General features: G+C 42.3%; 1 protein-coding gene across 1 annotated transcript in view; it reads right to left on the bottom strand.

Annotated features, from left to right (window-relative positions):
* Nucleotides 1-600: 600 nt before the first annotated feature.
* Nucleotides 601-22,660, bottom strand: part of LOC115420852 (creatine kinase U-type, mitochondrial-like) — a 31,653-nt gene continuing 9,593 nt past the window's right edge. Inside the window, exons 2-9 of the mRNA XM_030136412.1 lie at nucleotides 22,403-22,601; nucleotides 14,682-14,777; nucleotides 14,173-14,394; nucleotides 12,191-12,276; nucleotides 9,788-9,911; nucleotides 8,258-8,392; nucleotides 6,418-6,543; nucleotides 601-998 (exon numbers count right to left, since the gene is read on the bottom strand). Coding sequence (XP_029992272.1) covers nucleotides 816-998; nucleotides 6,418-6,543; nucleotides 8,258-8,392; nucleotides 9,788-9,911; nucleotides 12,191-12,276; nucleotides 14,173-14,394; nucleotides 14,682-14,777; nucleotides 22,403-22,601 — 1,171 coding nt within the window. The 3' untranslated portion in view covers nucleotides 601-815. The remainder of the gene's footprint in view (nucleotides 999-6,417; nucleotides 6,544-8,257; nucleotides 8,393-9,787; nucleotides 9,912-12,190; nucleotides 12,277-14,172; nucleotides 14,395-14,681; nucleotides 14,778-22,402; nucleotides 22,602-22,660) is intronic.

Below are 22,660 nucleotides of genomic sequence, written 5' to 3'. Positions count from 1 at the left end.
CAGAACAGGTACGACTACACCAAACCTACACCCTTAAACACAGCTATCCACAGAACCAACCACCTTTCATTCTGTCACAAAAAATGAACTGAGGTATCAGTTAAACGTCAGGATACAAACAAATGTGAAGAAGACGATTTAAAGCAGTCTGAGGTTTAGGGTCAGAGGAAAGGACGGTGAAGTTCTACAGCAGTGAACTGAAGGCAGAACCAGCAGAACCTTTAGGTGCAGAACCAGCAGAACCAGTGAACAGAACCTTTAGGTGCAGAACTCAGAACCAGTGAACAGAACCTTTAGGTGCAGAACTCAGAATCAGTGAACAGAACCTTTAGGTGCAGAACTCAGAACCAGTGAACAGAACCTTTAGGTGCAGAACTCAGAACCAGTGAACAGAACCTTTAGGTGCAGAACCAGCAGAACCAGTGAGCAGAACCTTTAGGTGCAGAACTCAGAACCAGTGAACAGAACCTTTAGGTGCAGAACCAGCAGAACCAGTGAACAGAACCTTTAGGTGCAGAACTCAGAACCAGTGAGCAGAACCTTTAGGTGCAGAACCAGCAGAACCAGTGAACAGAACCTTTAGGTGCAGAACTCAGAACCAGTGAGCAGAACCTTTTGGTGCAGAACTCAGAACCAGTGAACAGAACCTTTAGGTGCAGAACTCAGAACCAGTGAGCAGAACCTTTAGGTGCAGTGCAGAAGCTGAAGGGTCGGGGGGTCGTTGAACATACGAGTACACATGTGCAGATTATAGAGGATGGATTATCATAAAGGATGGATTGGATTATAGAGAGAAACAGGTGCTATCTACGGGCTCACGTGGGGGGGTGGGGGTGGGGGGGTGTAGTTGGAGTGAGCATTGGCAGAGGTCTGGGGTCAGGGTCTACTTGAACAGTTTGATGGGGGGGGGGCACCTTAATGTCCTGTCCCTTCTCCAAACGCTTCTCACACTCGATCAGGTAGTTGACGCCGTCGACCACCGTCTGAACCAACTGGACCTGGAACACACACAAGGGTCAGGGTTAGTTTAGGGTCAGGGTCAGGGTTAGTTTAGGGTCAGGGTCAGGGTTAGTTTAGGGTCAGGGTCAGGGTTAGTTTAGGGTCAGGGTTAGGGTCAGGGTCAGGGTTAGGGTCAGGGTCAGGGTCAGGGTTAGTTTAGGGTCAGGGTCAGGGTTAGGGTCAGGGTCAGGGTCAGGGTCAGGGTTAGTTTAGGGTCAGGGTTAGGGTCAGGGTCAGGGTCAGGATCAGGGTTAGTTTAGGGTCAGGGTTAGTTTAGGGTCAGGGTTAGGGTCAGGGTTAGGGTCAGGGTCAGGGTCAGGGTCAGGGTTAGTTTAGGGTCAGGGTTAGGGTCAGGGTCAGGGTCAGGGTTAGTTTAGGGTCAGGGTCAGGGTTAGGGTCAGGGTCAGGGTCAGGGTCAGGGTCAGGGTCAGGGTCAGGATCAGGGTTAGTTTAGGGTCAGGGTTAGTTTAGGGTCAGGGTTAGGGTCAGGGTTAGGGTCAGGGTCAGGGTCAGGGTTAGTTTAGGGTCAGGGTCAGGGTCAGGGTTAGTTTAGGGTCAGGGTTAGGGTCAGGGTCAGGGTCAGGGTCAGGGTTAGTTTAGGGTCAGGGTTAGTTTAGGGTCAGGGTTAGTTTAGGGTCAGGGTTAGTTTAGGGTCAGGGTTAGGGTCAGGGTCAGGGTTAGTTTAGGGTCAGGGTTAGGGTCAGGGTCAGGGTTCAGGAGCAGAGGAAACACACTGAAACTGAAGCAGACGAGGAGACGCAGTGATGAGGAGGTGAAGGTCTGAAGCCCAGTCTGCTCCTCCTGTGTTCAGATCCACACTCTTCAGGCTGGTTTGTTCTCGCTGCACAAACGTGTCGTGTGGAAAATAGAGACTACGTGTGGTGCTTTTATACTCCGGCTCTGCGCGGCGTCTATTTCCAAACTGCAGGGGGCAGTGTGCCACAAACGCACGTCTATCACAGTAAAAAACTAGAGAAGAAGAAAATTGCCAAACAAAGCGTTATTGTTGTCTGTTTTCACAGTTCTCACTAAACTCATCTCCTCTGGAGGGAAGTGTGGTCTGTTTCCCTGTGTTTACTGAGATTCCAGATCCAGCTCAACTCTTTAGAATCTGTGGGAGTTTGGCCCCTCCCCCTGGGTCTCCACCTCTCTTTGGTGGTCTTTTGCCTTCACATATCTGTCCTGAATGTTTTTCCAGGTGTGTTTTTGCCCATTCCTCCTCTTTGCCGACTGTCGCTGTAATTTCCCTCCATGAACTGTTCTCCACTCGGCTGTGGCGGTGGTCCTGCTGTGGATCCTGTCCTTCTGTACTTCTACCACCAGGAGCTCCTGAATGTCGGCCATGTTGTCCGCCCATCTCTTAAGTGGAAAGTTTCCACTTAAGATGAGGCGCGTGAAGGGGCGTGGCTGTGAAAATAATGTCAGCTGGCCGCGTGAAGCCGTGTGGAGCTGGCTGCTGTGGTAAACATACAGCAGCCTTTCTACACTGGCCCAGGAACTGCAAACAGACCTGCACCAAAGCAAGAACATTCAACTCAGCACTGGGTTAAATGTTCTTATTCATTCATTCATTTTCTGAACCCGCTTTATCCTCACTAGGGTCACGGGGGTCGCTTGGAGCCTATCCCAGCTACTTACAGGCGAAGGCGGGGTTCACCCTGGACATGTGACCAGTTCATCTCAGGGCTGAACATGTTCTTATTTAAAGGGTTCATATTTGACTGAACCCACTGTTCTTCGTCTGGGCTTCATTTCTTTGTGTATTTGGACTCTAATAGTTCAGACAGTTTGAATTTGAACCCTCCAGCTGCTGCAAAACTATCTTTACATTCATTACCTCCGCCAAGGAGGTTATGTTTTTGCCAGGGTTTGTTTGTTTGTTTGTTTGTTTGTTTGTCTGTCAGTTAGTGTGCAACATAACTCAAAAAGTTATGGACAGATTTGGATGAAATTTTCAGAGTTTGTTGGAAATGGGATAAGGAAGAAATGATTAAATTTTGGTGGTGATCGGGGGTGGGGGGGCCCACGGGGGGGGGGCCACTGATCAGCTTTGGCGGAGGTCTGCGCTCTCCAAGTGCTTCTAGTTTGAACAATGTTTCAGGTGTGTTTCAGTCCTGATTCAGTCCTGTTTCAGTCCTGTTTCAGGTGTGTTTCAGTCCTGTTTCAGTCCTGTTTCAGGTGTGTTTCTGTCCTGTTTCAGTCCTGTTTCAGGTGTGTTTCAGTCCTGATTCAGTCCTGTTTCAGTCCTGTTTCAGTCCTGTTTCAGTCCTGTTTCAGGTGTGTTTCAGTCCTGTTTCAGTCCTGTTTCAGGTGTGTTTCTGTCCTGTTTCAGTCCTGTTTCAGTCCTGTTTCAGGTGTGTTTCAGTCATATTTCAGTCCTGTTTCAGGTGTGTTTCAGGTGTGTTTCAGTCCTGTTTCAGTCCTGTTTCAGGTGTGTTTCAGTCCTGTTTCAGTCCTGTTTCAGGTGTGTTTCTGTCCTGTTTCAGTCCTGTTTCAGTCCTGTTTCAGGTGTGTTTCAGTCATATTTCAGTCCTGTTTCAGGTGTGTTTCAGTCCTGTTTCAGTCCTGTTTCAGGTGTGTTTCAGTCATATTTCAGTCCTGTTTCAGGTGTGTTTCAGTCCTGTTTCAGTCCTGTTTCAGGTGTGTTTCAGTCCTGTTTCAGTCCTGTTTCAGGTGTGTTTCAGGTGTGTTTCAGTCCTGTTTCAGGTGTGTTTCAGTCATATTTCAGTCCTGTTTCAGGTGTGTTTCAGGTGTGTTTCAGTCCTGTTTCAGGTGTGTTTCAGTCATATTTCAGTCCTGTTTCAGGTGTGTTTCAGTTCTGTTTCAGTCCTGTTTCAGGTGTGTTTCAGTCATATTTCAGTCCTGTTTCAGGTGTGTTTCAGGTGTGTTTCAGTCCTGTTTCAGTCCTGTCTCAGTCCTGTTTCAGGTGTGTTTCAGGTGTGTCTCAGTCCTGTTTCAGGTGTGTTTCAGTCCTGTCTCAGTCCTGTCTCAGTCCTGTTTCAGGTGTGTTTCAGTCCTGTTTCAGGTGTGTTTCAGTCCTGTCTCAGTCCTGTTTCAGGTGTGTTTCAGTCCTGTTTCAGTCCTGTTTCAGGTGTGTTTCAGTCCTGTCTCAGTCCTGTTTCAGGTGTGTTTCAGGTGTGTTTCAGTCCTGTTTCAGGTGTGTTTCAGTCCTGTCTCAGTCCTGTTTCAGGTGTGTTTCAGTCCTGTTTCAGTCCTGTCTCAGTCCTGTTTCAGTCCTGTCTCAGTCCTGTTTCAGGTGTGTTTCAGTCCTGTTTCAGTCCTGTTTCAGGTGTGTTTCAGTCCTGTTTCAGGTGTGTTTCAGTCCTGTTTCAGGTGTGTTTCAGTCCTGTCTCAGTCCTGTTTCAGTCCTGTTTCAGGTGTGTTTCAGTCCTGTTTCAGGTGTGTCTCAGTCCTGTTTCAGGTGTGTTTCAGTCCTGTTTCAGTCCTGTTTCAGGTGTGTTTCAGGTGTGTTTCAGTCCTGTTTCAGGTGTGTTTCAGTCCTGTTTCAGTCCTGTTTCAGGTGTGTTTCAGTCCTGTTTCAGGTGTGTTTCTGTCCTGTTTCAGTCCTGTTTCAGGTGTGTTTCAGTCATATTTCAGTCCTGTTTCAGGTGTGTTTCAGGTGTGTTTCAGGTGTGTTTCAGTCCTGTTTCAGGTGTGTTTCAGTCATATTTCAGTCCTGTTTCAGGTGTGTTTCAGTCCTGTTTCAGGTGTGTTTCAGTCATATTTCAGTCCTGTTTCAGGTGTGTTTCAGGTGTGTTTCAGTCCTGTTTCAGGTGTGTTTCAGTCATATTTCAGTCCTGTTTCAGGTGTGTTTCAGTTCTGTTTCAGTCCTGTTTCAGGTGTGTTTCAGTCATATTTCAGTCCTGTTTCAGGTGTGTTTCAGTTCTGTTTCAGTCCTGTTTCAGGTGTGTTTCAGTCATATTTCAGTCCTGTTTCAGGTGTGTTTCAGGTGTGTTTCAGTCCTGTTTCAGTCCTGTCTCAGTCCTGTTTCAGGTGTGTTTCAGGTGTGTCTCAGTCCTGTTTCAGGTGTGTTTCAGTCCTGTCTCAGTCCTGTCTCAGTCCTGTTTCAGGTGTGTTTCAGTCCTGTCTCAGTCCTGTCTCAGTCCTGTTTCAGGTGTGTTTCAGTCCTGTTTCAGGTGTGTTTCAGTCCTGTCTCAGTCCTGTTTCAAGTGTGTTTCAGTCCTGTTTCAGTCCTGTTTCAGGTGTGTTTCAGTCCTGTCTCAGTCCTGTTTCAGGTGTGTTTCAGTCCTGTCTCAGTCCTGTTTCAGGTGTGTTTCAGGTGTGTTTCAGTCCTGTTTCAGGTGTGTTTCAGTCCTGTCTCAGTCCTGTTTCAGGTGTGTTTCAGTCCTGTTTCAGTCCTGTCTCAGTCCTGTTTCAGGTGTGTTTCAGTCCTGTCTCAGTCCTGTTTCAGGTGTGTTTCAGTCCTGTTTCAGTCCTGTTTCAGGTGTGTTTCAGTCCTGTTTCAGTCCTGTTTCAGGTGTGTTTCAGTCCTGTTTCAGGTGTGTTTCAGTCCTGTCTCAGTCCTGTTTCAGTCCTGTTTCAGGTGTGTTTCAGGTGTGTTTCAGTCCTGTTTCAGGTGTGTGTCAGTCCTGTTTCAGGTGTGTTTCAGTCCTGTTTCAGTCCTGTTTCAGGTGTGTTTCAGGTGTGTTTCAGGTGTGTTTCAGGTGTGTTTCAGTCCTGTTTCAGGTGTGTTTCAGGTGTGTTTCAGTCCTGTTTCAGGTGTGTTTCAGGTGTGTTTCAGTCCTGTTTCAGTCCTGTTTCAGGTGTGTTTCAGGTGTGTTTCAGTCCTGTTTCAGGTGTGTTTCAGGTGTGTTTCAGGTGTGTTTCAGGTGTGTTTCAGTCCTGTTTCAGGTGTGTTTCAGGTGTGTTTCAGGTGTGTTTCAGTCCTGTTTCAGGTGTGTTTCAGGTGTGTTTCAGGTGTGTTTCAGTCCTGTTTCAGTCCTGTTTCAGGTGTGTTTCAGGTGTGTTTCAGTCCTGTTTCAGATGTGTTTCAGGTGTGTTTCAGGTGTGTTTCAGGTGTGTTTCAGTCCTGTTTCAGGTGTGTTTCAGGTGTGTTTCAGTCCTGTTTCAGATGTGTTTCAGTTGTGTTTCAGGTGTGTTTCAGTCCTGTTTCAGATGTGTTTCAGGTGTGTTTCAGTCCTGTTTCAGGTGTGTTTCAGGTGTGTTTCAGATGTGTTTCAGGTGTGTTTCAGGTGTGTTTCAGTCCTGTTTCAGGTGTGTTTCAGGTGTGTTTCAGTCCTGTTTCAGGTGTGTTTCAGGTGTGTTTCAGATGTGTTTCAGGTGTGTTTCAGGTGTGTTTCAGGTGTGTTTCAGTCCTGTTTCAGGTGTTTCAGGTGTGTTTCAGTCCTGTTTCAGGTGTGTTTCAGGTGTGTTTCAGGTGTGTCTCAGTCCTGTTTCAGTCCTGTTTCAGTCACAGACCTCAGACTGGCCCAGTCGGTCCAGGTTGGAGATGTCGAACACTCCTCCCACCGCTGCCGTGTCCACTCCTCCAGTTCCTCTCTTCTGCAGACGCAGGTTGTCCAGGATTTTACTGAAACGTGCGTCCTGAACAGAACCACAGACATGTCATGGGTCAGACTAAGGCTGATCTAGTTCACAGACTGAAATACATTTGACAAAATAAATGTCGATCAAACACAGTGTCTGAAATATTACAGTGTCGCATCGTGTTACGACGTTGCGTTACAACAGTAGTTCCAACCTTTTTAGTCTCATGACCCCATTTTAACAACCAGACATTCAAAACAGAGACATTTTTTTGCTAAAATTCATTTGTTTTTGTTCCTGTAATAGTTTGTTGTACTATGTTCCAAATCCAGGTTAATGTTAGAGGACATTTAGTCTATATAATGTCTATTATTGTGGACAGAGGCAGTTAATCCAGGTGTAGATTACTGCACAAGGTGAGAATGTGATTTTCCTTGGTCAGGATCTGTCCAGTCAGTCCAGCTGTGATTTACAAGGAGGACAATTAATACTGAACAAACCAGAACTGAAACTATGAATGATGAAAGAGCTGCAGCATCTGAAACTGACCACAGTGAACATGTGACAGATAAACAGAACCACAGAGCTGCAGTTTCACAACCACAGTTTGTCTGATTGTCTCTGTCGACTCAACACAGAGTTTTTATTTGTACTGTGTTGCCCTTCAGACATAATGTTAATGGGACTTTTATTTTGAAATCTGACATTTGTTGACATGCCAAAGTCATATCCTGTCAGCCATCTTGGGAAAGTTAGATGAGTGTTCTACCTCAGACTGTCTTATTGTGCACTTCAGAGATGCAATGTCGTAAATACAAAATATGAATAAGTTCACTGTAAAATTGACCAGTTAAAGTTAGAAACGTTCTTTACATTTAAGAATATGTGTTGTGTCTAGAAACTCTTTCTTTTACATGAAATGCACAGTTTAAGAAGCACAGAGGCATCTACATGGTGGTAAATTGTTTGTATTTACAGTTTTCACTCTTTCGTCTTTGTATGAAGCTGTAAAGAGCCAAAGTAAACAGCTTTTGGAAGCTTACTGCGACTCAATCGTCTTTTCATGCAAGGAAGAGTTTAGCTGGTTATACCTGCAGCCTCTATGCAGCAGGGAGGACAATACAAGTATGTTTTTTTTTGTTTCTACAGGGTGTCCCATAAGTCTCCATACACAGGAAAAATAAACGTTTCTTGACATAAACCATTTTTGTTTATATAATATGCTCTATATGACTGCCATTTTGTCGGGAACACATTTCAATGCGTGTCCTCCACTGCTGAAGAACTATAAAGAAGAAATATACAGAAATACATGTTAGAACCATATGTATTATGTCTCCTATGTATGGAGACTTATGGGACACCCTGTATTATTACTAGAAATTTCAGGCGACCCCATTTGAATTCCAGGCGACCTCATGTGGGGTCCCGACCCAAAGGTTGAAAAACACTGTGTTACAACATTGCATTTAGAGCTGCAACCGACTAATCGACTCAAAGTGATCCAAAAAAAATCATTCAACCACAGTTCTCCTGAATCTTCAGCTTTGTTTCCTTCATTTCTCTGCTGTTAAACATTGGTTCCACTGTTGTGTTTCACACGGACACTTATTGTGACGCACAAAGAAGCTTCAGTTCAGGAAAACTGCAATAGAATATTTCCCTTCAATCAATTCAAGTCGATTAATCAAATCGGGACTTTTTGCATTTGCTTTAAGCACCTAATGGATGAATCGGTTGCAGCTCTAATTGCATTACAGCGTTGCGTTACCTTGCTGAGCAGAGGCAGTTTGACGTGCACTCCTGCTCTCAGCCCAGTTCCCAGGTTGGACGGACAGGTCAGGATGTACCCGAGCCGTGGGTTCCACATGAACTCCCATCCTCGCTCCTGAATCAGATGCTCCACCTGGAACACACAGAGGACAGCTGTGTCACAGCCGTCCTACCGTACGTATGTGGACGGTGGTGCAGTCAGTGTTCAGAGTGTCCTCATGGTGTCAGCTGACTTTCTCCTTCTGTTTTATAAACCACAGCACTGACACACTTTTAGTAGGACCTGGGCTGAACCTTTACAGACCAGATCCACGGACCTACACCCCAGGTTATAATAGTTTTGGATTTTTACCTCCGCCAGGAGGTATTATGATCACTTTGGTTTGTGTGTTTTTTTGTTTGTGTGTTTGTTTGTTTGTTTGTTTGTTCTCATCTTTAGTGTAAAACTCTTCCACCCATCTTTCCCAAATCTTCCCCACAGATAGGCCTAGGCCCTGGGACCAACCCAGTCCATTTGGTCCCAGTAGGACAAAGTTCAAAGTCACAACATCTACAATTTTCCTATCTGTCATCATGGAGCAGTTTTTGAAAATTCATAAAAAATTCCAAATGACTCCGATTCTCCTCCAGTTGGATCCACCTGTAGCTTAGAACAATCTCTTGTATGTGGAACTAAATTGTCCACATCCACTGTGGAATGTGGACTCTGTGGACATTTACACTGAACATTGAAAATCCCATTTCCCACACATTTAAAATTAGAACTCAACTAATATTGATGTGAATTGAATCTAATTGGACAGACACATGACTGGGACCAGATTCAACTGTTTCTGTTTATGGAACAACCTGGAAACTGTTGGATTTAAACAGAACTAGTCGATCCACACATGCACACTGTTCAGAGTGCTTGGTGGAGGTTTGCGTTCTCTGAACACTTGTTCTTTATAGTTTAGTTTTATTTAGTTTTGACTTTTTTTGTCTCTCATTCAATTTGTTTTAATTCGTTTTTAGAGCAGGTTTGCTGGTTTTTATTAGTTTTTGTTTTCTTCTAAATGCTTAGTTTTAGTTTAGTTTTTTTGTCATATCTTCTCCGTCGTATTCAAATCAATCCCAGACAGGACTCTGCTGCTTTAGTCTCCATGTTTCCAGGTAGAGTGGGGACCAGAAGACGACTGGAAACCACAAGTGAACACAAGTGACGGACCCTTAAATATCATTCGGTGACAGCAGAGAAAATTGCTTGAGGGAAATAAATCGATTTCGTATCAGTCCAACGTTGACAAAGACAAAAACGAAAGGAATTTTATCCATCATTTTTATGTTGTAGTTAGTTTTGTAAACACACAATACAGTTTCAGTTATCGTTTTTTTCTTTTAATTATAGTTTTTATTTACTTCAGTTAACGAAACTGTTTTTTCAATTCTAGTTTTTGTCATTTCGTTAGTTTTCGTTAACAATAATAACCTTGCCTCCACCCTAGTGACACACACTGGGGTGGGTGCAGACACAGGAACCATGCGTTACCTCCTTCAGACCTCTGCAGAACCTCTCAAACACCCGCTTCATGTTCCCTCCTTTCTCCATGGAGATCACTCTGGTGTGGTCCTCCTCGTTCACCCAGATCAGGAACGTCTTCTCGTTGTTGTGCCTGAACAGACAAACTGTTACTACGACGTTCACCACAGACGTTCTCCATCCTGCTCTGTCCTGATCACACCAAGTCACCAAAAGACTCTTATTCTTGTTTCATTTGTTCAGTGCAATTTTCACTGATGGATTCACCCAGGGATCGTCTTTTTGATTACTTCATCAGTCGGTGAGGATGCACAATAACACAAAATAAAAATAATGGATAATTCACCTCAAATGGATTAAAGCAGGGCTGTCAAATATGTGGTCCGTGGGCCAAAACCGGCCCCCCGAAGGTTCCGATCCAGCTCACGGAATGAATTTACAAAGTGCAAAAATGACACTGAAGTTATTAATGATCAAGGGTCAAACTGGTTTTAGTTCTGGTTCCACACACAGACCAAAAATAACGACATAATAACCTATAAATAATTGACAACTACACATTTTCTTCTTGATTTAATGTGAAAAAATAACACTACACTATGAAAATATTTACATTTACAAACTATCCTTTAACAATAAACTGTGAATAAACCTGGATGAGGAGTAGTGTGGACACATGAGGAAACCCAACCATTTTAGAATTTAGTACGAGATAAGTTTGACGAGCATTCGAGATTCAAAACAACAGAGAAATTATGGAGGACAGAGCCTGCCATATTTAAAAATAAATACAGAAATATAAAAATGGCTTGATAAATTAATTTCAGTAACATGTATTTATCTATTTTGTCCTTATTTATATTTTTCCTTCTTTAATTTTTATCCCTGCATTTATTTCTGCGTTGCTTTCTGTTTACATTTTTTCCTTTATCTCTTTTCTTCAAAAGAGGGAAAACTGAAAAGGTAAATATGACTATGAATAACAAAATGCCAATAAATTAATAAGATGTCAGCTGAAAAATTATAGAAATGCATAAGAAAAGAGATAAAGAAAATGTAAATAGAAAGCAACATAGAAATAAATGCAGGGATAAAAACTAAAGAAGGAAAAATATAAATAAGAACAAACAGATAAATAAGTGGTACTGAAATTCATTTATCAAGCCATTTTTATATTTCTGTATTTATTTGTAAATATGGCAGGGTCAGTCCTCTATAAGAAATGACTGCAAGACTTTAAAACAAAAGTCTGTTTGGAAAATGTAAAGGGTGGAAAGTGCAGATGTTTGTGTTAAAAGTCAAATAAATGCTGAAGTAAAGTGCAGACACTGAAACTGTACTTGTGTCCAGTTGTGACGTCCTGTAACTACGGCGTCTCTGCTCACTTTGATTCCACTTGTATTTGTGCACATCTGCGCTGTGTGTGGTTTTGTTCTAATACAGGTTTAATAAGGTGACGGTAGCAGGAGGTCAGATAATATTCAACTGTGAACGGTGAAGAAAGAGGAGGAGACATCTGAAAGACGAGCACATGAGGCTGACGGTGAAACACACACGGATCGATTCAGTCTGAGCGTCGGTTTATTTAGGGTTCAAACTGAAACTGAGCGTCCGCCAAACACACTGCAGACAAATGTGGCCCAAACCTGTGTCCATATGTGACCTGGATCTGATCTGTTAAAGGCAGTCTGAACAGAACTGATCTGACCCAGACCACTTTCATATGCGGTCCTAAATCTGACCCAGACCACTTTCATATGCGGTCCTAAATCTGACCCAGACCACTTTCATATGCGGTCCTAAATCTGACCCAGACCACTGTCATATGCGGTCCTAAATCTGAACCAGACCACTTTCAAATGTGGACCTAAATCTGACCCAGACCACTTTCATATGCGGTCCTAAATCTGAACCAGACCACCTTCATATGTGGACCTAAATCTGATACGTATCTGATATTTTGTGGTGTGACTTCAGTCTGAACGTCCAGGTTGCATTTATCCGACCTTTACGTCATTGAAATGCGACAAACGTCATAATTCTGCACCGAGACCAGATGCCTCCATATTTCCTTCTGTAAACACAGTGTGTGTCTGCATGGTCACGTATTCCATCAGGACCTCTTTAGTGCATGTGGGTCACTACAGGACCTCTTTAGTGCATGTGGGTCCCTTCAGGACCTCTTTAGTGCATGTGGGTCACTTCAGGACCTCTTTAGTGCATGTGGATCACTTCAGGACCTCTTTAGTGCATGTGGGTCACTTCAGGACCTCTTCAGTGCATGTGGGTCACTTCAGGACCTCTTTAGTGCATGTGGGTCACTTCAGGACCTCTTTAGTGCATGTGGGTCACTTCAGGACCTCTTTAGTGCATGTGGGTCACAGACTTTTAGGAGGACTGCTTTAAACTCACCAGATTCCTCGAGCGTCCGGCCAATCACGAGCCATCCCTGCACAGGTGAGCAGAGGTGAGACGGGTTTATCGAACAGGAAGTGGTCCTGAGGAGACAACGGGAGAAGACATGGGGGTCAAACATACGGCCCACCAAAGGGTCCAAACCAGACCACCAAAGGGTCCAAACCAGACCACCAAAGGGTCCCGTCCGGCCCACGATAAATGTTCAACGCACAGAAATCAAACTTGCACACAGACATTGTCCAGAAGTCGACACTGTGTCCTTATGGGTGTAGTTTATGCATATATGGAATTTCTTTTCTTATTTTACTTTTGTTCCATTTTCATAACATCTTGTATTTAGAATTAACTACAGCGATAACATTAAACAGCAAATAATACCTAAAATGTGTTTAGGACGAAGAGGATTCTGATTCAGATTAACAGTGAAGGATGTTAAACTCATTCTCAGTGTTGGGAGTAATGCATTACAAAAGTAATCCATTCCAGTAACAGATTACTTTTGCTGTAGCACAGTAGTATAAAGCATTACTAATCAATTATCAGTAGTATTTTACTCGGTATATGCTACAATAGTGCTTGTGTTACAACACACTTCACCAATGATTTAATTACTCCAGTAAAAAAAACTAAATAAAACAGCAAGAGCATAAACATACGGCCCGTGGGCCAAAACCAGCCCGCCAAAGGGTCCGATCTGGCCCATGGAATGAATTACACTGAACATATTAACAATCCTTTTAGTTCAGGTTCCACATTCAGACCAATCTGACCTAAAGTGGGTCGGACAAGTAAAAAAACCACCATAAAAATCTATAAATAATGACAATTCCATATTTGTTGTCTTTGTTTTAGCATAAAAAAGTTAAATTACACAAAAATTTTAACATTAAAATACATTTAAGTGCATTATAAATAAAGTTAGATTGGAAAATTAATTTAGCAGCAAAAAGAATTAGTGCAAAAAAAAGAACTGTATAAAAAATATCACACAAAATACTGAAAATGAAAGCAAAGAATGAACACTACAAGATAAAATATAAGTATACATACACACTGTATGACTAAAACTATACATACAAAAAAGCCAGCTCTGTACTACAGATATAGAGATACGTACAACAAATAAGAATATACTGTATACAAGTAATATAGGGTATACAGCAGGGCTCTAAAACTCCTGTTCTTTCAGGTTCCACATTCAGTCTGATCTGATCTGCAGTGGACCGGACCAGGAAAAGAAGAACAGAAGAACCTGGAAATAATGACAACTGCAAACTTTTGTTTTTGTTTTAGTGCAAAAAAAATCCCATTAAATTATGAAGATACTTACTTTTATAAACTATTCAAACAAAAAAGATGTGAATAACCTGAAAAAACTGACATTTCTTCAGATAAATCAGTGTAATTTTCTCAGTCTTCTTCCTCCACTTCTCATTAGTCCATGTGCATTCTGGATCAGATCTACAAAGACACTAAACACTGAGGAACAGGAAGAAAAGAGTTCAAACTGGACTGAATTTAATACAGACATTTCAGGTTGGTCATATTTTATTGTTACAGGATAGTTTCTAAATGTAAATATTTTCATAGTTTAATGTGATTTTTTGCACTAAAACAAAGACAAATATTTGCAGTTGTCATTATTTACAGACATAATGTCATATTATTTTCCCATCTAACCCAGTAGTAAATCTGCAGTCGTTCTTTTGTGTGGGTTCTTCTGCTGTTCTTATTGGACTGTAGATCAGATTGGTCTGTGTGTGGAACTGGAACTAAACTGAGTTCCACAGCCTGGACTGTGTGCACTTTGCTAACTCATCCCAGTGACTGGATTGGAACCTTTGGTGGGACACATTTTGCCCCTGGGACACATGTTTGACAGCCCTGTTCTAAATGTTCGTGTTGTAACGTTTCAAAAATGAAACAATAAAATATAAGTTAAAACAAAAAGGCCAAATAAAGTGTGTGTCACTGACGTCGATGAGCTGCTGCTGCTCCTGCTCCGTCATCTGGGTCAGGCTGTAGTACTTCCCCTTCAGGTCTCCCTTCAGACCCGACAGGGCGTCCACCACCACCCGCTCCACCTCCCGACGCTCCGCCCTGGTGCAGGCCGGCGGCAGACTCAGACCACGGATACTACGGCCGGTCCTGACCCGCGACGACAGCACGTAACGGTCATCGAACTGACCGGACTGGATCTGAAAGCCAGAGCACAGAGTCAGAGCTGCACATGTGGACCGGGTCCAGAGGATGGAACATGTGGTCCAGGTGGGAGGAGTCTATCAGCTGCATGTCATGTCTGTTCTGCTTCAACTGTTTAAGGTTAAATGAGGTTTGGGTCAAACACGTGGACTGGCTGTTGATTTGTCCTGTTTCTGGGCTGGTCTGTGTGTGATGAGGGGACCCTGGTCCAGGGTCTGGGGTCTGGGGTCTGAGGTCTGGGGTCTGGGGTCTGGGGTCTGGGGTCTGGGGTCTGTGTCCATACCTTGCTGGCGTCCAGGTCTGTGGGGTGGGTCATGGTCCGTGGGTCGTATCCGTTGTGTCTCTCTTTGATGATGGGATCCAGTAGATCTGCAAACACCTGAACACACACACACACACATGCACGTACGCACGCACGCACACACACACACACACACATGCAAGCACGCACACACACACACACACACACACACATGCATGCACGCACGCACGCACGCACACGCACACACACACACACACACACATCAGTGTGACGTTCAGAAAAACACACTGCGTCTCTACATTCGTACTCCTTCCCCAGACGACAGCTGTCTGATCCAAATCATCAGCCATCTTTCAGTATCATCAGTACTCTTTCAGTATCATCAGTACTCTTTCAGTATCATCAGTACTCTCTCAGTATCATCAGTACTCTCTCAGTATCATCAGTACTCTTTCAGTATCATCAGTACTCTTTCAGTATCATCAGTACTCTTTCAGTATCATCAGTACTCTCTCAGTATCATCAGTACTCTTTCAGTATCATCAGTACTCTCTCAGTATCATCAGTACTCTCTCAGTATCATCAGTACTCTCTCAGTATCATCAGTACTCTTTCAGTATCATCAGTACTCTTTCAGTATCATCAGTACTCTCTCAGTATCATCACTACTCTTTCAGTATCATCAGTACTCTTTCAGTATCATCAGTACTCTCTCAGTATCATCAGTACTCTTTCAGTATCATCAGTACTCTTTCAGTATCATCAGTACTCTCTCAGTATCATCAGTACTCTTTCAGTATCATCAGTACTCTCTCAGTATCATCAGTACTCTCTCAGTATCATCAGTACTCTCTCAGTATCATCAGTACTCTCTCAGTATCATCAGTACTCTTTCAGTATCATCAGTACTCTTTCAGTATCATCAGTACTCTCTCAGTATCATCAGTACTCTTTCAGTATCATCAGTACTCTCTCAGTATCATCAGTACTCTTTCAGTATCATCAGTACTCTTTCAGTATCATCAGTACTCTCTCAGTATCATCAGTACTCTTTCAGTATCATCAGTACTCTCTCAGTATCATCAGTACTCTTTCAGTATCATCAGTACTCTTCAGTATCATCAGTACTCTTTCAGTATCATCAGTACTCTCTCAGTATCATCAGTACTCTTTCAGTATCATCAGTACTCTCTCAGTATCATCAGTACTCTTTCAGTATCATCAGTACTCTTTCAGTATCATCAGTACTCTTTCAGTATCATCAGTACTCTTTCAGTATCATCAGTACTCTCTCAGTATCATCAGTACTCTTTCAGTATCATCAGTACTCTCTCAGTATCATCAGTACTCTTTCAGTATCATCAGTACTCTCTCAGTATCATCAGTACTCTCTCAGTATCATCAGTACTCTTTCAGTATCATCAGTACTCTTTCAGTATCATCAGTACTCTCTCAGTATCATCAGTACTCTTTCAGTATCATCAGTACTCTCTCAGTATCATCAGTACTCTTTCAGTATATCAGTACTCTTTCAGTATCATCAGTACTCTCTCAGTATCATCAGTACTCTTTCAGTATCATCAGTACTCTTTCAGTATCATCAGTACTCTCTCAGTATCATCAGTACTCTTTCAGTATCATCAGTACTCTCTCAGTATCATCAGTACTCTCTCAGTATCATCAGTACTCTCTCAGTATCATCAGTACTCTTTCAGTATCATCAGTACTCTCTCAGTATCATCAGTACTCTCTCAGTATCATCAGTACTCTTTCAGTATCATCAGTACTCTCTCAGTATCATCAGTACTCTTTCAGTATCATCAGTACTCTCTCAGTATCATCAGTACTCTTTCAGTATCATCAGTACTCTCTCAGTATCATCAGTACTCTCTCAGTATCATCAGTACTCTTTCAGTATCATCAGTACTCTCTCAGTATCATCAGTACTCTTTCAGTATCATCAGTACTCTCTCAGTATCATCAGTACTCTCTCAGTATCATCAGTACTCTTTCAGTATCATCAGTACTCTCTCAGTATCATCAGTACTCTTTCAGTATCATCAGTACTCTTTCAGTATCATCAGTACTCTCTCAGTATCATCAGTACTCTCTCAGTATCATCAGTACTCTTTCAGTATCATCAGTACTCTCTCAGTATCATCAGTACTCTTTCAGTATCATCAGTACTCTTTCAGTATCATCAGTACTCTCTCAGTATCATCAGTACTCTTTCAGTATCACCAGTACTCTCTCAGTATCATCAGTACTCTTTCAGTATCATCAGTACTCTCTCAGTATCATCAGTACTCTCTCAGTATCATCAGTACTCTTTCAGTATCATCAGTACTCTCTCAGTATCATCAGTACTCTTTCAGTATCACCAGTACTCTCTCAGTATCATCAGTACTCTTTCAGTATCATCAGTACTCTTTCAGTATCATCAGTACTCTCTCAGTATCATCAGTACTCTTTCAGTATCATCAGTACTCTTTCAGTATCATCAGTACTCTCTCAGTATCATCAGTACTCTTTCAGTATCATCAGTACTCTCTCAGTATCATCAGTACTCTCTCAGTATCATCAGTACTCTTTCAGTATCATCAGTACTCTCTCAGTATCATCAGTACTCTTTCAGTATCATCAGTACTCTCTCAGTATCATCAGTACTCTTTCAGTATCATCAGTACTCTCTCAGTATCATCAGTACTCTCTCAGTATCATCAGTACTCTTTCAGTATCATCAGTACTCTCTCAGTATCATCAGTACTCTTTCAGTATCATCAGTACTCTCTCAGTATCATCAGTACTCTTTCAGTATCATCAGTACTCTTTCAGTATCATCAGTACTCTCTCAGTATCATCAGTACTCTCTCAGTATCATCAGTACTCTTTCAGTATCATCAGTACTCTCTCAGTATCATCAGTACTCTTTCAGTATCATCAGTACTCTCTCAGTATCATCAGTACTCTTTCCAGTTCATGTCTGCTGTGTAAACTAAGAAGTTTGAATTTCTTCTGAAAACATTTTCTGTTCTTTTCCACCCACACAAACCCTGGGGTCCACTCCATGGAACCATGGCCTGATAAAACCAGTCCTCTGGACCTGCTTTGTTCTGCCTAAAGGCACAGCCCAGTGTTTACCTGCTTTGTCTTCTGCAATAATTATGTTGATCATGTTGATCATTAATAATAAACTAGAAGCACTCAGACCACAGACCTGCGCCAAGGCAGATCATCAAAAATTTCAAAAATGGTGTTGTCATTATTTATATATTATTATTACATTATTTTTTAGTTTGGTGCCCTAACTTGCACTTTGCAAATTCATCCCAGGGGCCGGACTGGACCCTGTGGTGGGCCGGTTTTGGCCCCGGGACGCATGTTTGACATCTGTGGTTTAGAGGAATAAAAACACTCAGGAAAAAAATCTTGATTCAGCCTCTCATAATTCATGCATGAAAGGGATAATAATAATAATAATAATAATAATAATAATAATAATAATAATAATAATAATGATAATAATAATAATAATAATAATAATAATAATAATAATAATAATAATAATAATAAATGAAAGTGAAGCTGATGCTGATTGTCTGAGTTGGAACTCCTCTTCCTGTCTTTACTCAGGGTTCAAAGGTCATTTTCAATAATGTGACTGAATTCATGTGCTGTGAGGCCACACCCACTCCACCCTCCCACGCCAAACATTAATTACACACTGTGATAAACGGGAAAAGCTTCGACACTCCCTCTGCCTTCAGCCTCCACCCATGAGCAGGACCCACAGCACGTTCACAACGGCCGTTTGTTCTGACTCATAAACTCCAGATGAATGAGAGAAAAACAGACGGAGGTTCAGACGAGTGGAACACGAACTTCACCCCAGGAGGCAGTTCTGTTCATACAGCAGAGCACACACACTCCAACTACACCTGTACACTGACACAGTCCAACTACACCTGTACACTGACACAGTCCAACTACACCTGTACACTGACACACTCCAACTACACCTGTACACTAACACACTCCAACTACACCTGTACACTGACACACCTGTACACTGACACACTCCAACTACACCTGTACACTGACACAGTCCAACTACACCTGTACACTAACACACCTGTACACTGACACAGTCCAACTACACCTGTACACTGACACAGTCCAACTACACCTGTACACTAACACACCTGTACACTGACACACTCCAACTACACCTGTACACTAACACACCTGTACACTGACCCTGTACACTGACACAGTCCAACTACACCTGTACACTGACACACTCCAACTACACCTGTACACTGACACAGTCCAACTACACCTGTACACTGACACACTCCAACTACACCTGTACACTGACACAGTCCAACTACACCTGTACACTAACACACTCCAACTACACCTGTACACTGACACACTCCAACTACACCTGTACACTGACACAGTCCAACTACACCTGTACACTAACACACTCCAACTACACCTGTACACTGACACAGTCCAACTACACCTGTACACTGACACACTCCAACTACACCTGTACACTAACACACCTGTACACTGACACAGTCCAACTACACCTGTACACTAACACAGTCCAACTACACCTGTACACTGACACAGTCCAACTACACCTGTACACTAACACACCTGTACACTAACACAGTCCAACTACACCTGTACACTGACACAGTCCAACCACACCTGTACACTGACACAGTCCAACTACACCTGTACACTGACACAGTCCAACCACACCTGTACACTGACACAGTCCAACTACACCTGTACACTGACACAGTCCAACTACACCTGTACACTAACACACCTGTACACTGACACAGTCCAACTACACCTGTACACTGACACAGTCCAACTACACCTGTACACTAACACACCTGTACACTGACACAGTCCAACTACACCTGTACACTGACACAGTCCAACTACACCTGTACACTAACACACCTGTACACTGACACAGTCCAACTACACCTGTACACTGACACAGTCCAACTACACCTGTACACTAACACACCTGTACACTGACACAGTCCAACTACACCTGTACACTAACACACCTGTACACTGACACAGTCCAACTACACCTGTACACTAACACACCTGTACACTGACACAGTCCAACTACACCTGTACACTAACACACCTGTACACTGACACACTCCAACTACACCTGTACACTAACACACCTGTACACTGACCCTGTACACTGACACAGTCCAACTACACCTGTACACTGACACAGTCCAACTACACCTGTACACTAACACACCTGTACACTGACACAGTCCAACTACACCTGTACACTAACACACCTGTACACTGACCCTGTACACTGACACAGTCCAACTACACCTGTACACTAACACACCTGTACACTGACACAGTCCAACTACACCTGTACACAGGTCACAGGGGTCACTAGAAGAACTGACCCCACAGCTATGCACCCCCACTGTGGACAATACTACACACTGGGATATCACGTTTACAGTTATATCATATGTTTACATTTATATGGTATGTACACATTTATATGGTTATACTTCTATGGTCTGTTTACAGTTCTATGTTTACATTCTATGGTGTGTTTACAGTTCTATGTTTACATTCTATGGTGTGTTTACAGTTCTATGTTTACATTCTATGGTGTGTTTACAGCTCTATGTTTACATTCTATGGTGTGTTTACAGTTCTATGTTTACATTCTATGGTGTGTTTACAGTTCTTTGGTATGTTTACAGTTCTATGTTTACATTTCTATGGTGTGTTTACAGTTCTATGTTTAAATTCTATGGTGTGTTTACAGTTCTATGTTTACATTCTATGGTGTGTTTACAGCTCTATGTTCACATTCTATGGTGTGTTTACAGTTCTATGTTTACATTCTATGATGTGTTTACAGTTCTATGGTGTGTTTACAGCTCTATGTTCACATTCTATGGTGTGTTTACAGTTCTATGGTATGTTTACAGTTCTATGTTTACATTTCTATGGTGTGTTTACAGTTCTATGTTTACATTCTATGGTGTGTTTACAGTTCTATGTTTACATTCTATGGTGTGTTTACAGCTCTATGTTCACATTCTATGGTGTGTTTACAGTTCTATGTTTACATTCTATGATGTGTTTACAGTTCTATGGTGTGTTTACAGTTCTATGTTTACATTCTATGGTGTGTTTACAGTTCTATGTTTACATTCTATGGTGTGTTTACAGTTCTATGGTGTGTTTACAGTTCTATGTTTACATTCTATGGTGTGTTTACAGTTCTATGTTTACATTCTATGGTGTGTTTCCAGTTCTATGTTTACATTCTATGGTGTGTTTGCAGTTCTATGTTCACATTCTATGGTGTGTTTCCAGTTCTATGTTTCCAGTTCTATGGTGTGTTTCCAGTTCTATGTTCACATTCTATGGTGTGTTTGCAGTTCTATGTTTACATTCTATGGTGTGTTTCCAGTTCTATGTTTCCAGTTCTATGGTGTGTTTCCAGTTCTATGTTCACATTCTATGGTATGTTTCCAGTTCTATGCTTCCAGTTCTATGGTGTGTTTCCAGTTCTATGTTTCCAGTTCTATGGTGTGTTTGCAGTTCTATGTTCACATTCTATGGTGTGTTTCCAGTTCTATGTTTCCAGTTCTATGGTGTGTTTGCAGTTCTATGTTCACATTCTATGGTGTGTTTACAGTTCTATGTTTCCAGTTCTATGGTGTGTTTCCAGTTCTATGTTTCCAGTTCTATGGTGTGTTTGCAGTTCTATGTTCCCAGTTCTATGGTGTGTTTGCAGTTCTATGTTCACATTCTATGGTGTGTTTGCAGTTCTATGTTTCCAGTTCTATGGTGTGTTTGCAGTTCTATGTTCACATTCTATGGTGTGTTTACAGTTCTATGTTCACATTCTATGGTGTGTTTGCAGTTCTATGTTCACATTCTATGGTGTGTTTGCAGTTCTATGTTTCCAGTTCTATGGTGTGTTTGCAGTTCTATGTTCACATTCTATGGTGTGTTTGCAGTTCTATGTTCACATTCTATGGTGTGTTTACAGTTCTATGTTCACATTCTATGGTGTGTTTACAGTTCTATGTTCACATTCTATGGTGTGTTTGCAGTTCTATGTTCACATTCTATGGTGTGTTTCCAGTTCTATGTTTCCAGTTCTATGGTGTGTTTGCAGTTCTATGTTCACATTCTATGGTGTGTTTACAGTTCTATGTTTCCAGTTCTATGGTGTGTTTCCAGTTCTATGTTTCCAGTTCTATGGTGTGTTTGCAGTTCTATGTTCCCAGTTCTATGGTGTGTTTGCAGTTCTATGTTCACATTCTATGGTGTGTTTGCAGTTCTATGTTTCCAGTTCTATGGTGTGTTTGCAGTTCTATGTTCACATTCTATGGTGTGTTTACAGTTCTATGTTCACATTCTATGGTGTGTTTGCAGTTCTATGTTCACATTCTATGGTGTGTTTGCAGTTCTATGTTTCCAGTTCTATGGTGTGTTTGCAGTTCTATGTTCACATTCTATGGTGTGTTTGCAGTTCTATGTTCACATTCTATGGTGTGTTTACAGTTCTATGTTCACATTCTATGGTGTGTTTACAGTTCTATGTTCACATTCTATGGTGTGTTTACAGTTCTATGTTCACATTCTATGGTGTGTTTGCAGTTCTATGTTCACATTCTATGGTGTGTTTGCAGTCCTGGTACCTCGTAGGACTCCTCGTCTCCTGCCACCATGCCCACAGTCTTAATGAAGGGGTGTCCAGGGTTGTCCACTCCGGTCTGGATGGCTTCGTCCAGTGTGTAGCCGTTGGGCGTGGCCTTGTCACACAGTTTGGAGTAGATGGCAGGAGTCAGGCTCGACGCCATGCAGTTATTATGTTTACGCAGGTCAGGGTACTCTGCACTGCAACAAACACAACACAAATATAAATAATATATCAAATATATACATAAGATGACCCT

This window comes from Sphaeramia orbicularis, chromosome 6 (assembly GCF_902148855.1).
Source record: "Sphaeramia orbicularis chromosome 6, fSphaOr1.1, whole genome shotgun sequence".
In the NCBI taxonomy this organism is placed as follows: Eukaryota; Metazoa; Chordata; class Actinopteri; order Kurtiformes; family Apogonidae; genus Sphaeramia; species Sphaeramia orbicularis.
This window is presented reverse-complemented; position numbering and strand designations above follow the sequence as displayed.